This window comes from Vulpes vulpes, chromosome 16 (genome assembly GCF_048418805.1).
Source record: "Vulpes vulpes isolate BD-2025 chromosome 16, VulVul3, whole genome shotgun sequence".
In the NCBI taxonomy this organism is placed as follows: Eukaryota; Metazoa; Chordata; class Mammalia; order Carnivora; family Canidae; genus Vulpes; species Vulpes vulpes.
The window spans coordinates 62,516,304-62,540,577 of NC_132795.1; the positions used below are offsets into that span (position 1 = coordinate 62,516,304).

Sequence of the window (24,274 nt, forward strand, 5' to 3'; positions counted from 1 at the left end):
ATGGAATCAGAATAGACCCCGAATAGCCAGGGGAATTTTAAAAAAGAAACCATAGCTGGGGGCATCACAATGCCAGATTTCAGGTTGTACTACAAAGCTGTGGTCATCAAGACCATGTGGTATAGGCACAAAAACAGACACATAGATCAATGGAACAGAATAGAGAATCCAGAAGTGGACCCTCAACTTTATGGTCAACTAATATTCGATAAAGGAGGAAAGACTATCCATTAGAAGAAAGACAGTCTCTTCAATAAATGGTGCTGGGAAAATTGGACATCCACATGCAGAAGAATGAAACTAGACCACTCTCTTGCACCATACACAAAGATAAACTCAAAATGGATGAAAGATCTAAATGTGAGACAAGATTCCATCAAAATCCTAGAGGAGAACACAGGCAACACCCTTTTTGAACTTGGCCACAGCAACTTCTTGCAAGATACATCCACGATGGCAAAAGAAACAAAAGCACAAATGAACTATTGGGCCTTCATCAAGATAAGAAGCTTTGCACAGCAAATGAAACAGTCAACAAAACTAAAAGACAACCTACAGAATGGGAGAAGATATTTGCAAATGACGTATCAGATAAAGGGCTAGTTTCCAAGATCTATAAAGAACTTATTAAACTCAACAGCAGGCAGCCCCGGTGGCGCAGCGGTTTAGCACGGCCTGCAGCCCAGGGCATGATCCTGGAATCCAGGGATCGAGTCCCATGTCAGGCTCTCTGCATGGGGCCTGCTTCTCCATCTGCCCGTGTCTCTGCCTCTCTCTCTCTCTCTCTCTGCATCTCTATGAATAAATAAATAAAATCTTAAGAAAAAAATAAACTCAACAGCAAAGAAACAATCCAAGCATGAAATGGGCAAAAGACATGAACAGAAATCTCCCAGAGGAAGACACAGACATGGCCAACAAGCACATGAGAAAATGCTCTGCATCACTTGCCATCAGGGAAATACAAATCAAAACCACAATGAGATACCACCTCATACCAGTGAGAATGGGGAAAATTAATAAGGCAGGAAACAACAAATGTTGGAGAGGACGTGGAGAAAAGGGAACCCTCTTGCACTGTTGGTGGGAATGTGAACTGGTGCAGCCACTCTGGAAAACTGTGTGGAGGTTCCTCAAAGAGTTAAAAATAGATCTGCCCTACGACCCAGCAATTGCACTGCTGGGGATTTACCCCAAAAATACAGATGCAGTGAAACGCCAGGACACCTGCACCCCGATGTTTCTAGCAGCAATGTCCACAATAGCCAAACTGTGGAAGGAGCCTCAGTGTCCATCGAAAGATGACTGGATAAAGAAGATGTGGTTTATGTATACAATGGAATATTCCTCAGCCATTAGAAACGACAAATACCCACCATTTGCTTCGACGTGGATGGAACTGGAGGGTATTATGCTGAGTGAAATAAGTCAGTCGGAGAAGGACAAACATTATATGGTCTCATTCATTTGGGGAATATAAAAAATAGCAAAAGGGAATTAAGGGGAAAGGAGAGAAAATGAGTGGGAAATATCAGAGAGGGGACAGAACATGAGAGACTCCTAACTCTGGGAAACGAACAAGGGGTGGTGGAAAGGGAGGTGGGGGGTTGGGGGTGACTGTGTGACGGGCACTGAGGGGGGCACTTGATGGGATGACTACTGGGTGTTATGCTATACGTTGGCAAATTGAACTCCAATAAAAAATTAATTAATTAAAAAAAAAAAACAAATTGGCTGAAGCAGTGAAGGAGATTATTGGTTTGTGTAAAGAAAACCATAAAGAAAAACCAAAATGTAGGCCAATTAATTATAGGGTCCCAAAAGCGCAATGGGGCTTGGTATTTGCTGCAGAATATTCCAGACCAGACCTGACCTTTCTTATCTGCTGTCCATAAGCTTCACCAATGCCTTCCAGACTCACCAATGACACTTCAAAATTTTTTAATTAAACCTGGTTTTCATATTCTCTTTTTCCATGTTGCTTATTTGAGAAGGGCAGCACCGAAATGAGGATTCTTAGTGGTAAAATCTCATGGAAAAAGAATCAGAATGTCAACGTGGGAAAAACAGTGGGGGTCAGTATTTATTCTACTGATGAGGAAACTGATCTCCAGACAGCTAATTAATTGGTGTCAGAGTTAGGGCTGTCACACAAAGCCTCTTGATTCCATTATGCCTTCCTGACTCCTCTGACTTCATGGGATGACTGACTCTAAAGGAAGGTGACAATTCCTTACATAACATCTATGATAAGGTCACCACCCACCTATAAAGCTCAGATATTTCCCAATACATGAAACACAGAAATCAAGGCCATCGCAGGGGAAGGGGTACCTTCTATAATCAAAAAGAGCTGTAATTGGGGCACCTGGGTGGCTCAGATGGTTAAGTGTCTGCCTTTGGTTCAGATCATGATCTCAGGGTCCTGGGATCGAGCCCCATCTGTGTTGGGCTCCCTGCTCAGCAGGAATCTTCTTCTTCCTCTCCCTGCCTCCTCATGCTCTCTCTCTCTCTGTCTGACTCAAATGAATAAACAAAATCTTTAAAAAAATAAGAAAGCTGCAATCTTACTGTGGAGAGACTGTTCACCCCAAATAAACATAAAATAAACAAATGAATAGCTAGATAAGAGCCCAATTAATCAAAATCATTAGAATTTTTCCTTAAACTCTACCTCTAACAAAAAAGGCAAATTTTATTTTTAAATGTTCTCATTTTGAAATAAAATATGAAGCAGCATTCAAAGAAATAAGTAAATGTGGCAAGAACAGCATAGAACCATGTATAACACATGAATTTCTTTATTTTGTCCCAACTCTTCTTAGATCAGTTCCCAATATTTGGATCAATGAAATACCTACTGTCCACTTGTAAAAAACTCAAAACAAAAGTTAATAATTAAAGTGCCCCATACTTAACATTCACAAAAATTATGTACATCAATGAAAGAGATTGGATAATCTAGAGACAAATATAGAATAATTTATGATAAAAAGACATCACAAAGCAATAAAGAAAAAGTGTATTTTCCCCCTGGGTACTTTTATTTTTTTAATTTAAATTCAATTAATTAACGTATGATGTATTATTGGTTACAGAGGTAGAGGTCAGTGATTCATCAGTCTTACATGATACCCAGTGCTCATTATATCAGGTGCCCTCCTTAATGTCCATCACCCAGTTACCCCATTTCCCTGCTCCAGCAACCCTCAGTTTGTTTCCTATGATTAAGAATCTCTTATGGTTTGTCTCCCTCTCTGATTTCATCTTATTTCATTTTTCTTCTCTTCCCCTATAATCCTGTTTTGTTTCTTAAATTCCACATGAGTGAGATCATATGATAATTGTCTTTCTCTGACTTATTATGCTTAGCATAATACCCTCTACTTCCATCGATGTCGTTGCAAATACCAAGATTTCCTTTTTTGATGTCTGAGTAGTATTCTATTGTGTGTATATACACATACCACATCTTCTTTATCCAGTCATCTGTCAATGGACATCTGGGCTCTTTCCATAGTTTGACTACTGTGGACATTGCTACTACAAACATTGAGGTGAGGTGTCCCATCATTTCACTACATTTGTATCTTTGGGGTAAATCCCTAGTAGTGTAATTGCTGGGTCGTAGGGTAGCTCTATTTTCGACTTTTTGAGGAACCTCCCACTGTTTTCCAGGGTGGCCATACCAGCTTGCATTTCCACCAACAGTGTAAGAGGATTCCCCTTTCTCTGCATCCTTGCTAACATCTGTTATTTCCTGACTTGTCTATTTTAGCCATTCTGAATGGTGTGAGGTGGTATCTCATTGTGGTTTTGATTTGTATTTCCCTGATGTCAAGTGACATTGAGCATTTTTTCATGTGTCTGTTGGCCATTTGTATGTCCTCTTTGGAGAAATGTCTGTTCATGTCTTCTGCCCATTTCTTGACAGGGTTATTTGTTCTTTGGGTGTTGAGTTTGATTAGTTCTTTATAGATTTTGGATACTAGCTAGCCCTTTATCTGATAAGACATTTACAAATATCTTCTCCCATTCTATCAGTTGTCTTTTGGTTTTACTGTTTCCTTTGCTGTGCAAAAGCTTTTAATCTTGCTGATGTGGCAATAGTTCTTTTTTGCCTTTCTTTCCCTTGTGCCTTTGGAGATGTGTCTAGCCAGAAGTTGCTGTGTCTGAGATCATAGAGGTTGCTATCTGCATTCTCCTCTAGGATTTTGATGGATTCCTGTCTCACATTTAGATCTTTCATCCATTTCAAGTCTATTTTTGTGTATGGCATAAGGGATTGGTCCAGTTTCATTCTTCTGTACTTGACCGTCCAATTTTCCCAATACCATTTGTTGAAGAGACTATCTTTTTTTCCATCAAACATACTGTCCTGCTTTGTCAAAGATTAGTTGACCATAGAGTTGAGGGTCCATTTCTGGGTTCCCTCTTCTGTTCCAATGATCTGTGTCTGTTTGTGCTACAGTATCATACTATCTTGATGATCACAGCTTTGTAATACAGCTTGAAGTCTGGGATTGTGATGCCATCAGTTTGGTTTTCAACATTCCTTTGGCTATTTAGGGTCCTTCCTGGTTCTTTTTTTGTTTTAATTTATTTATTTATGATAGTCACAGAGAGAGAGAGAGAGAGGCAGAGACACAGGCAGAGGAAGAAGCAGGCTCCATGCACTGGGAGCCCGATGTGGGATTCAATCCCGGGGCTCCAGGATCGCGCCCTGGGCCAAAGGCGGGTGCCAAACCGCTGCGCCACCCAGGGATCCCTCCTTCCTGGTTCTATACAAATTTTAAGATTATTTGTTCTGGCTCTATGAAAAAAGTTGATGCTATTTTGATAGGAATTTCACTGAATGCATAGATTGCTCTAGGTAACATAGACATTTTAACAATATTTGTTCTTCCAATCCGTGAGCATGGAATGTTTTTCCATTTCTTTGTGTCTTCCTTGATTTCTTTCATGAGTATCCTATAATTTTCTGAATACAGATCTTTTGCCTCTTTGGTTAGGTTTATTCCTAGATATCTTATAGGTTTTGGTGCAATTGTAAATGGGATCAACTCCTTTATTTTTCTTTCTTCTGTTTCATTGTTAGTGTATAGAAATGCCACTGATTTCTGTGCATTGATTTTGTATCCTGCCACTTTGCTGAATTCCTGTATGAGTTCTAGCAATTTTGGGAGTGGAGTATTTTGGGTTTTTCACATACAGTATTATGTCATCTGCAAAGAGTGAGAGTTTGACTTCTGTGCCAATCTGGATGCTTTTCATTTCATTTTGTTGTCTGAGAAAAAAAAAATTTTTTTAATAGTATGGTTATGGTACACCTTGGTGGCTCAGTCAGTTAACTAATTTTGGCTCAGGTCATGATCTCATGGTCATGAGGTCAAGCCCTATGTTGAGCTTTGCACTGGATGTGAAGCCTACTTGGGATTTTCTCTCTTCCTCTCCCCCAGCACCCCTCCCTCTCTAAACAAATGTTTAAAAATTAAAAAAAATTAAAATAATATCATAATTATGGCTCCATAATTTGGAAAAAAGTTTTTTCACTTATCTCTTACTATATAACAAAGAAAAAGAACTCAAGCAAATTGGTGAATAAACAGCAGGATCACAAATGATAAAGTGAATAAAGAACAAGAACAACTAATTCATTAGAAAATAAAGAACAAACCTAGAATAAAATGTCTATTTCACTTTTCTTTCAAAATCAGAATTGAAGATTAAAGCAATGAAGTATAGTTTCATATTTATATACACATATATATGTAAAAGATTTTATTGATTTATTCATGAGATACAGAGAGAGGCAGAGACACAGGCAGAGGGAGAACCAGGCCCCCTGTGGGGAGCCTGATGTGGGACTTGATCCCAGGACTCTGGGATCACGCCCTGAGCTGAAGGCAGATGCTCAACCATTGAGCCACCCAGGTGTCCCCACTTTTTATGTATTAAAAATGGAAACTCCCAGTGCTGGTAAATATACACTAATGGGAGTCCATGAACATAAGGGAGTATCTAGTATAAGCTGTTACTATTCTTTTGGAAAACGATTTGATAGTGTGGATCAAAAACCATTGAAATAGCCATCCTTTTCTTTTCCTTTTTTTTTTTTCTTTAAGATTTTATTTATTTATTCATGAGAGACACACAGAGAGAGGCAGAGACACAAGCCAGAGGGAGGAGAAGCAGGCTCCATGCAGGGAGTCTGATGTGGGACTTGATCCCAGGACCCCAGGATCATGACCTGAGCTGAAGGCAGACGTTCAACCACTGAGCCACACAGTCACCCAACAGCCATCCTTTTCAACCAAGGATTCTTATAGGAATTTATCTTAAGAACAACAACAAAAAATTAAACTAATGAAAACATTATATTCATAAATGACCCTCACTTTCTAGTCTTCTCATAGGAAAAGCTTTTAGTAATTTTTATTTATATAATTAGCATCATCTGGTTAATGGGAAAATTTCCAAATCTCTTTTCAATATGAGTTCTATAGCCTTAGGAATAATCATGTTAACTTCCTGTGAAATCCAAGGGAGCAAAACAGACCACTGACCTATCAACATTTTCCACTCCCTACCTCCTGAACATGTGTATCACCTTTCTAAGGACAGGGACAAAATCATATCTTGTTTCAGGCACCTTTCTCTCTCCAAAGGCTAAATTGCAAACAGCTTCTATTCCTCCTCTCCAGCCTCCTTCACACCTTTCTATTCCCATCCTCAATCCATTCTTTTTATCTATATGTTACCAACACAGCATCATTGGTTATAGTAAAAAAAAAACCTGGAAAACAACATATGTCCAACATTAGGAGAATGGCTAAATTATAGTACCTCTCTTTTTCTTCAATAATTTTAATGGTTCTATACTTATGCAAGATTCAAAACAATATGGAAATGGCTTAACGTATTGTTAATTGCAAAGAAACAGAATACCAAATCCTATGTACCATAGTTTTAGAATTACATGAAACTTTGCATATAGGAATCCTAAAAAGGGATATGCAATATGGTTATAGAAGTTATATTGGCAAGATAGAATTATGCATGACTTTTCCTTTTTTGTATTTCTCAAACTTAAAAAAGATTTTTTTTTGCAAGACACAATAATTGGCCACAATTTGCAATATATGATCCTTAATTAGAGGCTCTAACTCACAACCCCAAGATCAAGAATTGCATGCACCATGGACTGAGCCAGTCAGGTGCCCCACAACTGAGTAAATTTTAATATGAACTTACATAGGATGATACTATTGTGTTAAGTCCACTGACTTTATATGGAAGAGTACTTGTTCTTAGGAGACACATGCTGAAATACTTAAGGTTAAAAGTTGTGATGTCTGTAATTTATTTCAAATGGTTCAAGATAAAAGAGTAGAGGGGGATTGATTGGGAGAAAAAAGAGGATGTAAGGAAGGAAAATAAAACAAATGTAGCAAAATGTGAATCTTAAGAAGAGAATTTGGGTATCCATTATACTAGTCTTTCAACCTTTCTGTTGACTGGGGAAATTGCTAGAATTATTGGGATAATAGCCTTCAAAGCTTTTCTACAAAGCCCATAATACTACATTCCTCTTCAGAGTTGCGGGAAAAGTCTGGCTCATTCGTCTTCATTCCATTACCTTCAGTCATGTCTCTGCAGATGGCTGGTTTGAGTTTGAAAAACTCCGGAAGTTGTAAGTCAGCCCACTTTGGGTACATCAATTTGTAGCTAATAAGGAATCCCTGGGACTTATTTCTTGATTTCCTTTGTTTAGGCAACATAAACATCTCTTAGACCAGCAGCCCTCAAAATGTGATAGGCATACCTCTGGAATCCCTGAGGTCAAAACTGTTTTCATAATAATAAGATGCATTTACCTTTTTCACTCTTGGCATTCTCAATAATGTCGAAGAGTAAAAGAGTATTAAGACCAAAAGTTTGACAAGCTTTTGACAAAAGTCTGACAATGACCAATCTTGATGTTTTGAAAGATTTGAAAGAAAGAAAACATGAAAGGTAGAAATTCCATAGGAGCTAATTTTATCTAGGCCTGAAAAAAAAATTTTTTTATAAGATTTATTTATTTATTTATGATAGACATAGAGAGAGGCAGAGACACAGGAGGAGGGAGAAGCAGGCTCCATGCCGGGAGCCCGACACGGGACTCAATCCAGGGACTCCAGGATCGCGTCCTGGGTCAAAAGCAGGTGCTAAACTGCTGAGCCACCCAGGAATCCCATGAAAAAAAAAATTCTTAAAGCTAAATAAAGCGAACACAACTTGGCTTCTCTCCCCAAAGCCCCCAACACTAATTAGAATGGGGCAGTCCTTCAGGCTAGGCTCCTCTTAAAAAACAAAAAAATTGCTTTTGTCACTGTTGTTAGTTCTAATTCCATGCCACTTAAAACAAAATGAAGGAGGAGATGGTGGAGGAGGAGGGGAGGAAAGTAAAGGAGGAGAACAAGAGGAAGAAGAGGAAGGAGGAGGTAAAGTGACTTTACCAACTGTAGAACAAACAGATTCAATGTTCCCCTCCTTCCTTGATCCTTACACGTTGCATGAGGCTCTCAAGGCCTGCATGTCTATGCTGTAGTCACCAGGACAAAAAAAAACAGCAGCAGATTATTGGAGTTGACAGTAGACTTCTGAGAGCAGGGGGTCAAGGCTGTCAAGAGATGAGAGGAGTAGCTTGTAAATTTCAGAGCAGGGGAGTCAAGGGGGGAAAGCAAAGCAGAGCCCAGCAAAAGGAAGCAAAATGGCAGAGATAAATACAAACTAAAACTGCCACTTGTTAGAACTTGAATTTCTGCCATTAATAAGCCACATGATCACTTCAAATGTGATGATAAAAATTTTATAGCACTCCACTCTGCCCGCTGTCATCACTTCCTGGTTCATAGGTTTGTCACATTCATGTGTTTACTCTGTTGCCTATGGTTAAAAGCACCTAGACTATAAGACATCAGAAGAAATCAAGGATTTCCACAAATCCTATAGCTCTAAAACTTTTTATTTGGCTCAAGGATTTTGCAAACATGCCACTGCTCTCAGATTTCTTTTAATAAATTAATATTTGTAATGGTATTTTTTTCAACCCGGAATATTATTACACTTGGGTCTAACAAGACTCCATGAAATAACAAGATATTCCATAAAAATCCTAAGAGTGGGGAAGCTATCATGGGGAAGTATGACATGATCTATATGGTGAGAAGACAAGATAATTATGCATGCTTTTTAAAGGCTGCAGGGTATGAGGCATGCTAGAAAAATAAAACATAAGAACATAAGAAGGAAGACTAAAGACTCCTTAATGTGACATGATGATGACTTCTCTAACACTGAATAAATGCATCTTAGTCTTTAGTACTATTTACTTGCCAAATTAAAACAAAACACGTAGGATGTTTTTTTAAGCCTCAAAGGGATTTTTAATTCTTACAAAGAACTTACCGTGTTAAAGACTTAGTATGTTTCAGAAGAGCTGCTACAAACAGGCCTACAACGTCCTGATTATAGCTCTTCTTTATCTCAGAGGAGTCTCATTAGAGGGTTAAAATTAAACCTGGGTTATGCTGAAGGTCCTACCTCTTAGGGATTTCCCACTTGCCTCACCCCACAGTTGTATACTATTATGATGATATGCCATGTCCAGGATTAGATAGCTATATGAGACTGAGAAGATACATTTGAAAGGAAATAGCCCTTCCCCAAAGGACTGGATTATGGAATGATCTATGATGGAAGAAAATATGCCAGAAGCTCATGAGTTGTCACTAGAAACTGACTCTTCTTGTGGGGGTGGGCAGGGGTGGGCAGAAGGTTATTCTTATTTACTGGATCACTCAGCCCAAAGATTATCAGGTCAGGGTTAGGGTCTACTACTGAATGATCAAATGGAAGAAGAAGAAAATCCAACTTCCTTTCACCTTGCTGTTAAATTTTATATTGATGCTATTAATAAAAACATCATTTTAAAGGAAATACTATAGAAGTTTTTTAAAATGGGAAGTGTGAAAACAAAAGATATTACATGAAAGAATAAAATCTTTTTATTTTCTATTGGTGTTCAATTTGCTAACATATAGAATAACAGTGTTCATCCCATCAAGTGCCCCCCTCAGTGCCCGTCACCCAGTCACCCCCACCCCCCGCCCACCTCCCTTTCTACCACCCCTTGTTCGTTTCCCAGAGTTAAGAGTCTCTCATGTTCTGTCTCCCATGAAAGAATAAAATTGAGAAGCTTTCCTTAGTATGTCCTTTAAAAATGACTTTCAATGACTTGAGAGATAGATCTGGCTTAATAATGCCTTCTGGACTTCAATTTTTTCATCTGTGATATGAGTTGGTCTAGATATTTCTGCAAATGTGCCCTTTGTGAACATAAAGCATATACATGGCAGAAAATGTAGATGCTATCTTTGTATAACATACTTACTATTAAACCTGAATAATAGTCATTAAACTACAAAAGGAATCTGTGGAAAATGACACAACTGATTCCTCACACACGTACGTACACACACACACACACACACACACACACACACACACTCCTACTACATACCACTTAAGAGCTAGCTAAAAAGATCTCACCTATACTACACCATTAATTCTCATAATTTCAATAAACATGCTCCAAACATTTATACAGAAAATATTCTGCATTTTTCATATTCTTTATGTGACCTAATGAGTGTTAAGAATAGCCAATGAGGGGTGCTTGCGTGGCTTCGTTGGTTAACTATCTGCCTTCGGCTCAGGTCATGATCCCAGGGTGTTTATCCTGGAGATACAAGACTGGTCCAATATTCAAACTCAATCAATATAATCTACCATAGGGATCCCTGGGTGGCACAGCGGTTTAGCACTGGCCTTTGGCCCAGGGTGTGATACTGGAGTCCTGGGATCGAGTCCCACGTCAGGCTCCTGGCATGTAGCCTGCTTCTCCCTCTGTCTGTGTCTCTGCCTCTCTCTCTCTCTTTATGTCTATCATGAATAAATAAATAAAATCTTTAAATAGGGAATCCCTCGGTGGCGCAGTGGTTTGGCGCCTGCCTTTGGCCCAGGGCGCGATCCTTGAGACCGGAGATCGAATCCCACGTCGGACTCCCGGTGCATGGAGCCTGCTTCTCCCTTTGCCTATGTCTCTGCCTCTCTCTCTCTCTCTGTGTGACTATCATAGATAAATAAAATTAAAAAAAAAATCTTTAAAATATATTTATATAATCTACCATATTAATGGTCTAAAGGAAAAACCCGTATCAGTTATATGCCAATGTACTAGATACCCTGTAACTACCCAAACTGACTCAAGAAGAAATGCAAATCTAAATAGACCTATAACTAGTGGAGAATTGAATCACCAAGAAAACTTCCCACAAAGAAAAGCCCAGACTCAGATGTCTTCATTAGTGAACTCTAAGAAACATCCAAAGCAGAAGTAACACCAATTCTTCACAAACTATTCCAAAAAACAGAAAAGGAAAGAACATTTCCCAACTCATTTTATGATTACTAGTATTACCTTGAAAACTAGACAAGAACATTACATGAAAAGAAAAACACAGAACAATATTCCCTATAGACACAAAAATCCTCCACAAAATATTAGCAAACCAAATCCAGCAACATAATCGAAATAATTATGTATCAATCATCAAGTGGAATTTATCCCAGGATTAACTTTGCATAGGTTGATTTAACATATGAAAAAATCAATTGAGGAACGCCTGGGTGGCTCAGTGGTTGAGCATCTGCCTTCTGCTCAGGGCATGATCCCAGGGTCCGAGGATCAGGTCCCACATCGGGCTCCCCATAGGGAGTCTGCTTCTCCCTCTGCTTGTGTCTCTGCCTCTCTCTCTGTGTCTTTCATGAATAAACAAATAAAATCTTTTAAAAAATTAATTGATGTAATCTTTTTTAAACAGAATAAAAAACAAGGGACCCCTGGGGGCTCAGTGGTTGAGCATCTGCCTTTAGTTCAGGGCATGATCCTAGAGTCCTGGGATCGAGTCCCACATTGGGCTTCCTGCATGGAGCCTGCTTCTCCCTCTGTCTGTGTCTCTGCCTCTCCGTGTTTCTCATTAATAAATAAAATATTTTTTAAAGAGAATAAAAAATAAAAAACAAAAACTACATGATCATCTCAATAGATGCAGAAAAAACATTTGACAAAATTAATAACCAACTTTCATGATAAAAAAATACTCAACAAATCAGGAATAGAAACTCTCAATTTGATAAAGGCCATCTGCAAAAAACAAAGGCTAACATCATGCTTAATGGTGAAAGAATGCTTTCCCTCTAAGATCAGGAACAAGATAAAGATGTCTGGTCTTACCATTTCCATTCAACACTGTATTGACAGTTATTGCCATGGCAATTAGGCAAAGAAATAAAAGGTATCCAAGTTGAAAAGTGTGAATAAAACTACTTGTATTCACAGATAACACGATCTTCTCTGTAGAAAATCCTCAGGAAAACACACATACACACACCTGTTAGAATGAATAAGCAAGTTCAGCAAGGTTGTAAGATATGAGATTATATTCCTATATATGAATCTGAAAATGAAATTAGGCAAGCATTTTCCCCCCATTTACAATAACCTCAAAAAGAATAAAATACTTGGGAAAAAGTTTAACAAGAGTGCAATGATTCAATTTCTATGAAATGTCTAGAATAGGCAAATCTATAGAGATAGATTGATGGCTGACAGGGCTGGCAGGGGTGGGGGTGGGTGGGTGGAGGCTAGTATTTATGGATACAATGTTTCTTTTAGGGGTAGTGAAAATTACATGGTTGTATCTGAACTATGCATTTTTATTTTATTTTTAAAATTTATTCATGAGAGACAGAGAGAGAGAGGCAGAGACAGAGGTAGAGGGAGAAGCAGGCTCCATGCAGGGAGCCCGACACGGGACTCGAGCCTGGGGTCTCCAGGATCACACCCTGGGCCGAAGGCAGCGCTAAACCACTGAGCCACCAGGGCTGCCCAACTATGCATTTTTAAATGGTGATTTTTTTTTTATGGTATGTTAGTTATGTCTCAACTTTTAAAAACCCTTATATAAATATTTATAGCAGCTCTATTTATAATCCAAAAAAAGTGGAAATAATCCAAATATTCTTTTTTTTTAATTTTTATTTATTTATGATAGTCACACAGAGAGAGAGAGAGAGGCAGAGACATAGGCAGAGGGAGAAGCAGGCTCCATGCACCGGGAGCCTGATGTGGGATTCGATCCCGGGTCTCCAGGATCGCGCCCTGGGCCAAAGGCAGGCGCTAAACTGCTGCGCCACCCAGGGTTCCCTCCAAATATTCTTCAATGAATGAAAGGTAAATAAATTGTGGCACATTCATGCAATGTAATAAATGCAATGAAATGGAATAAACTATAGTTACACACAACAAATTGGATAAATTTCTAAGGCATTATACTGTGTGGAAAAAAAATCTCAAAAAGTTATATATTGTGTAATTCTATTTATATGACATTCCTGAAAATGCAAAACTATACAGAGAACAGATAGTGGTTCCCAGAAGTTAGAAGTGGGGGTTGGTTGTGTCCACAAAAGGACAGCATAAAAGAGTTTTTTCAGGATTATGGAACTGTTAATATATGCTGATTATGTACACATGTGTTAAAACTATCAATTTTACTTGTATCATAAAAATTAAAAAAATAAAATTTAACAAGGTATCTCAAAAGATACACTCATTTCCTATGCAGTTGTTATAAAATAAAAAAAACAAGACTGCAATAGAGATCTTATATGAACAAGAGGGACATGAATTTAAGGATCAGCCCTCTCAGAGAATGGGTTCTTTTTTTTTTGTAATAATAAATTTATTTTTTATTGGTGTTCAATTTGCCAACATACAGAATAACACCCAGTGCTCATCCCGTCAAGTGTCCCCCTCAGTGCCCATCACCCATTCACCCCCACCCCCCGCCCTCCTCCCCTTCCACTCCCCGCTAGTTCATTTCCCAGAGTTAGCAGTCTTCTATGTTCTGTCTCCCTTTCTGATATTTCCTACCCATTTCTTCTCCCTTCCCCTCTATTCCCTTTCACTATTATTTATATTCCCCAAATGAATGAGACCATATAATGTTTGTCCTTCTCCGATTGACTTATTTCACTCAGCATAATACCTTCCAGTTCCATCCACGTCGAAGCAAGTGGTGGGTATCTGTCATTTCTAATGGCTGAGTAATATTCCATTGTATACATAAACCACATCTTCTTTATCCTCAGAGAATGGGTTCTAAAAATATACTTGAATTTATGCATATTCCTCTACTGAAATCTTAAAAAATGCAATTAAGATATTATTTGGATCTTAGCATATTTATTACTTTAAAGCAAGCTTCTTCCTGCTATGTCAGAAGTTACTGACGTACCCACATAAAATGAAGTAAATGAGTTAAAATTCTAGTTGTTCAGGCATGCATTCCAGCAGCCAAGATGCGAGAAAGGATATGTCTTAGATAATACATGCAAAATTCCTTTGTATATTGTGGGATCCTATAAAATGCTAGGTATTTTTATTTGGAATTAATACATTTCCTATGCATCTGGTGACTTGATTAATTTTTCTGGGAGACAGATCTACAGAATATTAGAGCTGGAAAGGTCTTTTTGTCTTAAGATTTTATTTATTAGTGAGAGACAGAGAGAGAGAGAGAGGCAGAGACATAGGCAGAGGGAGAAGCAGGCTCCCTGCAGGGACCCCAAAGCGGGACTCCATCTGGGGACTCCAGGATCATGCCTTGGGCCAAAGGCAGGCGCTTAACCGCTGAGCCACCCTGGCGTCCCAAGAGCTGGAAAGGACTTAACATTTATCCATTCACCTTATTTTGCAAGGAAACCAAGGTGCAAAAGTGCTATGGAAATTGTCTAAGACCATATAGATAGTTGTTGGTACAACAAGAATTAGAGGTTTGTTTTCCGTTGTCTCTCAAGTGACTTGTGGAGCATAATCTAAATGAGCAGCTACATCATCACTGTCATGACGGTGACTATATCAGGGACCTAACTTGGAAGCTAAGTTTGTTTATTTATTTATTTATTTATTTATTTATTTATTTATTTATTTATTAAAGATTTTATTTATTTATTCATGAGAGACACACAGAGAGAGGCAGAGACACAGGCAGAGGGAGAAACAGGCTCCATGCAGGAAGCCCGATGTGGGATTCGATCCCAGGATCCCAGGATCACACCCTGAGCCGAAGGCAGACACTCAACCACTGAGCCACTCAGGTGCTCTGCTAAGTTGTTTTATATCAAGTTCTTCCTATCGGTTCAAGGTTATATTCCAGGGACACAATTGGTCTTGTGGACATGAAGTGATAAAGGGATCTACTCTGCTTTGTAGGCAGATCAGTGAGCCCATTGCATTCAGCATTCACCACCTAAACTGGGTATTGAGGGCTATTCAGGATTTCTATGACTGATTTTTATTCTACTTGTCCCTAAATATAAGGTTAAACTACATAAACATGCTCCTTTCCCCATTATTTCCAGGTACTGGCAATCCTCTAAAAAGTTTTATTTTAATTCTAGGGCTGGTTCTCATAATAACACAATGCTTTACTTTCAAGGAGGGATCCAGATTGCCATTAGATAAGAAATGGCTAATCAGTCTATTATGGGAAGGAGTATGGCACAGTACTTAAGAGCATTAGTTCCTAGGTGAGAATCCTGGCTCCAGTCCTTACCAGTTACATGCCCTTTCCTCTTCTGTGCCTCATTTGCCTACAATGCCTAACGTCTGTAAGATGGTTAGCTTAAGTGTTGAATGAGGAAATGTAGCCTAATTTACAAGAATTATCTTCCCTTTCAAAAAAAATTATTACTGGAAACTACAATATTCCATATGGTATATTGGAAAATTGACAAAGACAATTTTACCTGCCTGAGATGTCCCATTTGTAGGATTCCAAAGAGGTGGGGAAAGAGAAGTAGATAAGAGGTTTCCAAAAGGAAAAAAAGATGGTCCTCCATTGACTTTCACCAGGATAGAAAAATCAGACAGGAGGGGTGCTTGGGTGGCTCAGTTGGTTAAGTGTCCCACTCTTGTTTTTGGTTCAGGTTATGATTTCAGGGTCGTGAGACATGCCCTGTCTCAGGCTCCATGCTCAACCTGGATCCTGCTTAAGATTCTCTCTGTCTCCCTCTCCCTTTGCCCCTCTTATGCTTGTGTGGGTGCATGGATTTTCTCTCTCTCTCTCTCTCTCTCAAAAAACAATAAAGTGAAAGAAAAATCAGAGAGACGGAAAAAACTTGACTCACTTGATTCAATTATTTTTGAGCATCTACTATGTGTCATGATACATCATCCCAAAAAGGAAATTCAACTCTGAGCAAGACATCCTTGCCCTGGGAAGTCAGCCTAGTAGAGCACACTACACAATGCACTATATGTCCTGTAACAGAAAATGGAAAAGGCCATAGTTTTCCACAAGGCACAACACTAACTCTACTTGGGGAATCTCAACACTGTCACTTGGAATGGGTCTTTATGGGTAAGAAGAGCTTGCTCAGCAAAGAGAAGAAGGAGAATATTCTAGGCAGACAACCAAATGTTCAAGAACAGATGAATGAAGGAGCTTGGCAAGATCAGGGAACAGGAAGAAAAAATGTGTCAAATGCAAGAGAAGGGCTTAGAAAGAGACCTAACCCTGTCAAAAGGTCCTTTGTTCTTAAAAGAAACTTCAATAGGAGCTCCAGGATTGGTCCAATGTAGTGAGAATGATTACTAATCAGTACCTATGCAAAAAGAAAAGATCCAACACACAATTCTCTTTAAAATCTACCTCCTCCTGGGGTGCCTGGGTGGCCCAGTTAGTTAAGTGTTGGACTCTTGCTTTTGGCTCAGGTCATGATCTCATAGGTTATGGGATCAAGCCCTGCATCACACTTGATGCTTAAGATTCTCTCTCCCTCCTTTCTTTCCCCTCCCACTGCTCATGTACTTTCTCTAAAAAAATTAAGTAAAATAAATAAATCTTAAAAAAAAAAATCTACCCCTCCCCTTCTCACACTACTCTGCCCACACCCAGAGCCAAAGACATTGACTTGGCTTTTTGTTGGGTTGTTTTAATAAATACAATTAGCATGCTTTAGCAAGTCATTCCTGCTGTTGTGCCCCCAAACCAGTTGCCAAACACACACTGGCCCATGCTTTTTCCTCCCTCCTTGCCAATCTCTACCCGCAGCTGCCTCTTTGTAATACCAACGAGCTGTTACTGCTATTCCCTGCACTTGACTGAGGACCCAATCCCAGTTTAACTTCCTTTTCATTTCACTTTGGTTTGGACACCCTCTCTTGCCCAGCCAGATCAGCCCCACCAAATCCTGAGGATCATATTGCCAGTCTAGCAAATCAAATCACATCCAGAAAGATACCATGGAATCCTACTGCAAATAGGTACAAGGAAACCTTGCCTCCTGGCTCTCCCAGCATAAAGACTGTTTAGCCCAGTATTAACATTTCTGACAAAACCTGATGGGGGTGGAAAGCAGCTTACCAAGCTACCCCCCTCACTTCTTTGACCTCACTGCCTACATAAAAGAAAACAAACAAAAAACAAACAAAAAAACCCAAAGAACTAGCCGTTGCTCAAATATGTACAATTACTTCCATAAACCTAAAACAGTACAGTACATGACTGTACTGTATCCACTTCCAATTAAATCTTTGTTATAAAGTATTCAAGGAAACAATCATTAACTGGATATAGAGGGGCACAAGTCTTTAATATGGTCACAGAGGTTTAAACCTTATGTAGGCTGTGGCACATACCTGAAAAAGTAGTCGAATTTGGGCAGCACATTGGGGATGGAGGAATAACCAGCTTCAAATGCCACTAAGTAAGTGAGCAATTACTCCATGGTAACCATAACTCTGGTATAATATCCATGATCTTAAAAAAAAGCATCCAAAACTTGAAAATAAAGGAAGAGGATGATGATGCCATTTCAATGTCATACTGGGGCATTGTTTGTTTAACAAGCCCAATAAAGGATCATTCAATCCTTGAAGAGAATGTGCTTGTTCTTGACTTTGTTATTTACTAGTTCATTAGTGTCCAGACACTGAAGTTTTGTCATTGTTTTAAGATGTTGCTGTTAAATAATCTCTACACCCAATGTGGGCCTGAACTCATGACCCCAAGATCAAGAGTCTCACACTCTACCTACTGAGCCAGCCAGGCACCCCTGGGACTCTGAAGTTTTATTTTAACTTATACACGTCTATCCAGTAATACCAAAGGTTACAGTTTTATTGCCTTGTAGGACATTAACCAGTTCTGTAACTACTAGCAAAATTCAATTCAGTAATACTTTGACTGATTCTCTATTCCTTGGATTCTCCCTCAAAACAGCAGCTTTACCACCTACTGATTACTTCATACATTCAGTTTAATAAACTTTTATACATGTTCATCTTATTTTTACAAGAATCATGTTTTTAACTTTTTGAAAATCATACTTTAGTCACTACATTGTTCATTCAGTTGTTCCTCTGTGTTGCGTTGCTATCTATGAAAACAATGTAGATTTTCTGCCTTGTCTACTTTTCCTACACCTTCAAAAGGCACCATCTTTTTTTCCTTAATGTGTGCCAGCTGGACATATTCACAGGCCATAAATACCTGCAATTGTATCTTGTTTGGCCCTCAGTGTTTTGTTTTATTTAACTGAATTATCACTGACATTTACAAACTGGAAGAAGTCACAAGCCAATAAACATGGATTTCTAGTTTCTCTTGAAGAAAATCAGAAGTATCTAGCAACACTAGAGTCATCTTCTCACCCAACAAAGAAGAGCTGAGCCCCTTTTAGCGCATGTTGTCCCCTGTTCATCCCAGTCTCCACTGTTGTCTATTGTTACCTGCCTGTCTTCGCAGTTAATTCAAATTTTTAATCCCTCAACTGTGGCCTGTCCATTCTTCCCATAACAAGCTGATTCTCAGTCTTGTCCCACCTCCCACTACCTGCTTAGCTCAATTCTTCATTCAATAGACACTGACATCTGAAGAGTGTGTGTCTGTGTGTGTATACATATCCTATACACACTACATATCCTATACATTCAATTATGGCAAAAAAAAAAAACCCTAAAATATCGATCGAAAGTTGGTAGCAAATTTTAAAGGCATTCTTGACACACCAAATGGTTGAAAGCTGAAAACCTTTGCACTGTCATTTAAACCAACAAGTAATAAATTGTTTTACAACACCAAATACGGATTCATGATAGTGATTTACAGCCGTACATATGTAAGACTAGCAAAGCTCTGAGCTTAAGAACAGGATGTAAGGAACATTCATGAAATGCTCAATGATGTTGTATGAAGGTTAAAAAAGAACCAACCTTACACATTAATCCCTCCTTTCAAGGGCTTAATCCAATTGTAAATCCAAAATATACTTTTAAAAATGACACATTTAAAAGCTTTAAATACTCGGAAAACATTAATACAAAGAGGTGAACATTCAAGTGTAAAGATTCAAACAATGGCTAAAGACTTTTTTTTACAATTATCTGGCTACTGTGGACTAAGAGCAAGTTTTCCCTTGAATTATCCAGCAAATTATGCAATATTCACTTTTGACTGCAGATTCCTAGCATGTCACTCAGGATGATCTTAGTTTCTATACCACAGCTTTCAATTTCTTCTTATTACATCTTCCACCCAAGCCTCAATCCCACTGCTAAGGACAGGAGCCTCTCCCCAGTAAAAGGTGGGTTCACTCTGGCTCAAACACCTCCCTCCTGTGTTCTCAGACCTTGGTTCAAAAAGAATCACCTGAAGCACCAAACATGGCAATTCCTGGCCCAATACCATGAGACTTGATTTAGTAGGATGAAGCCAGGAAAACAAACTTCTAACTTACATATAACCCACCCTCTGTGTAATTAATTCTCTTGCATGTGGTCTTAGGAGAGGAGACACACTGGGAAACACTGTGTTCTTGCCTCACTGGAGAAGCTGGTTGTAGAAACCAAAATGGAGTCACTCATGTAAAGCAGGGGCCTGTGTCAAGTGATGACGCAAGTACTTGAGATACTGCAGCTACAAGATATCGCTGAGACCAGCAGCAGCTGACACCTAGACCTGATAATAAGCTGAAGTGGAGGAGGTCTGCAAGGGCCCAAGACTAATTAAATCTCTCTGAAAAGGGAGGATTTTTGCAGCAAACGTTTTATCCTCAGACATGACCCCTTTATGTCTGGCCTCTTTAAAAAGGCAGCTGCCACCAAAGGCTCTTCTTGATTGATCTCTGAACAGAGGTGAGATCCTTCATTGCTCGAACATCATAAGCAGTAAGTGCTGAGAGCTGACCTGGACCAGACTCTACCGTGGGCTCACAGGCTGAATTCACACTCAGTTTGTTAACTTCTACCCACTGTTATCTTGTTTACCGTGTGACTTATGTTCTGCTTTGTGTGCCATGTAAGAAGCCAAGTTAATGATATCGTGACATGTCTTTCAATTTGGAATCCTGAACCTGCTTCATAATTCCATTAATCCTGCTTTATGACCGAATAAAGCTGACATTATGGAAAGATACGACTCACGTGTGCACCTTCAGAGCATGCTCATGACATAGGTCAATGTTAGTAACATCGGCTTTCAGAAAGTTTCTCACAAAAAGTTGTCCTTTGCCGTATGGAGCATATGGACACATTTACTGAGTCCTAACCATGTGTAAGGCAGCGTGTCAAGGACTGTGGCCGACAAAATAATGAACAAAACACATTCCTAACCCTCACAAATCCAGCGGGGAAAAAGAAGTATTTACCAATTAAAATAGAATGGAATATGTGTCATGGCAGGAGTCCAAATTAAACTCTAAGCACTCAGAAGTTAACTCCCTCTACCCTTCTTCCCCAGCATCTCAATGATCTATCTTTATGATTACACATGATGATACAGCATTTTCCAAACCCTTGCTCTCCACTGGACTGCGTGTTCCAGGGCTGAGGTCATGCCTTGTTCATTCCCTAGTTGTTAATGCCTGGTAAATAATAAATGCTAAGTAGAAGAGTCATTTAATCAACACACGCTTCATCATTACAACTTGCCCCAGATTGTGAGAAACTTCACATTAATTTCTGGCTGCTCATTTAGGAAAGTCAGTTCCTTGAAACCTCACCATGTAATTTCACATTTGGGGGTAACATGTGGTCTGGCATGTCACTAAATTTGGTGTGCAGATTATTAGTGGCACTCAAGGAAGATAGCTTCTAGAATGTTTATAGGTGACATATGAAAAACATTTTAAATTTCAATAGGAGGCATATATAGGCGTGTATGGAAAATATCTAAAACAAAGCAGTGCTTTCATAGATTAGTGCTTAAAACTATTTCAAAAAGTAAATGTAGAACGGGTGAAACTACTATGCTATTAGGAATCATAGTGGTTGCCCTTGGTATGAGAGTAAGAGGCACAAGGTGGGTTTCTGGGGGATAGGAAATGTTTCTTTAGCTGGGTGCTAGCTGCTCTTTTCTGTAATGTACAGTATATTTCGATCCAAAAGTATTTTTTTTTTAAGATTTTATTTATTCATTCATGAGAGACAGAGAGAGAGAGAGAGAGGCAGAGACGCAGGCAGAGGGAGAAGCAGGCTCCATGCACCGGGAGCCCCACGTGGGATTCGATCCCGGGTCTCCAGGATCGCGCCCTGGGCCAAAGGCAGGCGCCAAACCGCTGCGCCACCCAGGGATCCCCAAAAGTATTTTTTTAAAGGGAATGTAGTTAAATAAATGGTAGTTAAATAAATGTAGTTAAATAATAAATGATAGCACATGGACACTGGAAAAATCCTGAAACTGGGAAAGGAAAGGTTAATTTGGGACACACCTACTCAAATTCCATTGTGAAGAAACTCAAGTGATTACCACAAATCAGCTGCTTGATCTTGAGTAGGAGCTGCCTCTCTCCCATTCTCCCTTTTCCCAGCTCAAGTCCTAAATTCCAGCAGGATAAGCACCTCCAGTGTCTCCACAATGGTTTTTACCAGCGGCTTCCCACTCAGACACCGGTGCCAAATCCTAACTCTTCCAAGAGATTCGCCTTCCCCACTTGGCTGGTTTTTTTTTTTTTTTACCATTCCTCTAAGCCCTTCGCCATATGCTGCCTTGTAACTAAATTACAAGCCACAGGAAGACAGGTCCTGCGGTATCCAACACTTCCATCTTTTGGGCAAGTTGACATTTTTATGTCTCGCTTTTAACACCTGTTAAGTCTGGGAGTTGCCGAGGTCAGTACGAAGATTTTGATGGAGTCTGGAGTCCAACATCGCACCTATCCCGGCGCTACCGCTTACTACTGGGGAACTTCGGGCACGTTTCATCATCCTTTTGTGCGATCTTTTAGGGCTGTTGGTAAAGTGAAACAAGATTGTCCGCGTGGGGGGCTTGAAACCGTGCTCAGTAACTGTTAGCCATCGTTACCATCATCTGCAAAGTGGAGGAAATCCCAGCGCCTTGGAGGGAGTGGGCTATCGCCGTCAGGAATATGCCCGAGACTCCAGGCTTGGAGAAGACGGGGGAGCGCAGGCGCATGCGACAAGATTCTCAAAGGAAGAGGGCCCCTGGGTGGCTCAGCTGCTGAGCGGCTGCCTTGGGCTCAGGTCAGGTCAGGTCAGGGTCCTGGGCTCCCCTGCTGCTCCCCCTGCCCGGGTCTCTGCCTGTGTCCTCTGTGTCCCTCATGACTATATACATCTTTAAAAAATAAAGAACAAAAGATTCTCCAAGGCGGAGGGTGTGTGGGGGCAAAGGGGTGCACGAGTCCCCCCCTCTCCCCCCGCAAGAGCCACCAATTCAGGATCTCCGGTTAAAACGGCCCTTAGGTTCCTTAGATTTTGTTCTGTACCCCGGCCCGCCACTCCTTGAGAGGCGAAGGTGAATCCCCCCGGAGACTCGGTGCTTGGAACAAGGGAGCAGCCAAAAGCCCCCAACAACCGCCTCCGGCCTCGCTCGCTGGAAGCCGTCCTGGGCAGGCCCTGGGGGCGCCGGCCCGGGAGGCCGCTGGGCGCGGACTCCGCTCGCCCCAGGCTTGGCCCGCCCCGCGCCCTGGGGCCGCACCTCCGCCCACGCTCGTACCTGGCGATTGGCTGCCCGGGCCCCGGCGGCCGTTGGCTTCCGGCTGGGGCGGGGCGCCCGCCCTCACCTTGCTCTTCTCGCATCCCATAGCCCGCGGAGGCCTCTGGGAGCTCGCGGCGGACAGTCCCTGAGCGGAGGCCGCGCGCCCCCTGCCGGCGGGGCGGGGCGGTCACACCCTGATGTCCCGCCTCCTCTCTCTCAAGCAGGTGAATTTTTTTCATATTAAAATATTCTGGGATCCCGGGGTGGCGCAGTGGTTTAGTGCCTGCCTTTGGCCCAGGGCCTGATCCTGGAGACCCAGGATTGAATCCCACGTCAGGCTCCCGGTGCATGGAGCCTGCTTCTCCCTCTGCCTGTGTCTCTGCCTCTCTCTCTGTGTGACTATCATAAATAAATAAAAAATTAAAATAAATAAATAAATAAAATATTCTCACTAGGGGCCCCTGGGTGGCTCAGTTGATGAAGCGTGTGCCTTCGGCTCAGGTCCTGATCTTGGGGTCCTGGGATTGAGCCCCTCATTGGGCTCCCCGTCCAGTGGGGAGCCTGCCTCTCCCTATCCCTTTGTCCCTCCCACCTGTTGGCTTGCGCGCTCTCTCTCCCAAATAAACAAACAAACAAACAAACTTTTTTTAAAAAAGTCCTCTAAATAAATAAATAAATAAATAAATAAATAAATAAATAAATAAACTTTTCTTAAAAAACGTCGTCTCAATAGAGCTACTGTACTAGGCTTACCTAGTCCTCTACTGATGGACATTTAATTCATTTCTTATTTTAAAATATAATGAATAAGATGACAGTGAATATCTTTGTTTTTAGAGCTTTAAGGCTCTCTCTTGCTTTCCAGAATGGTGGTACCCATTTGTACTCCCAGTGGTAAGGAATGAGAGTTCCATACTACCCAACAGTGATTTTTAACACCAAAACCACATTGTGCCACATCAAGGGGGGTCATTGTTCTCAGGGCAGTGCTTAGTTTTTCCTTCTTTCAATGAATTACCATATGTGAAGCATCCAGCCCATATCTGGCTTCGTTCTAGGGCTACAGGGTGTCTAAAACATGTTTCCTGTTCTTGAGGAACTTCCATCCCAGCTGAGATTTAGTGAACACATTTGGTCACTAGATGTGTGGTAGTGGTGCAGGC

General features: G+C 40.4%; 1 protein-coding gene across 18 annotated transcripts in view; it reads right to left on the reverse strand.

Moving 5' to 3' along the window:
• The window catches only part of TXNRD1 (thioredoxin reductase 1), a 120,219-nt gene extending 96,933 nt beyond the window's left edge, over positions 1–23,286 (reverse strand). For 3 of the 18 annotated variants that reach the window (XM_072741405.1, XM_072741403.1, XM_072741391.1), the window contains exon 1: positions 23,130–23,234. Coding sequence is in view for 3 of the 18 variants with exons in the window: in XM_072741384.1 (XP_072597485.1) it covers positions 23,130–23,217 (88 nt within the window). In the remaining 15 variants the exon portion in view is untranslated. Of the gene's footprint in view, positions 1–23,129 lie in introns of all 18 variants that reach the window. The other 15 variants (XM_072741387.1, XM_072741398.1, XM_072741399.1 and 12 more) reach the window with 11 other exon arrangements.
• Between the last annotated feature and the right edge of the window lie 988 nt (positions 23,287–24,274).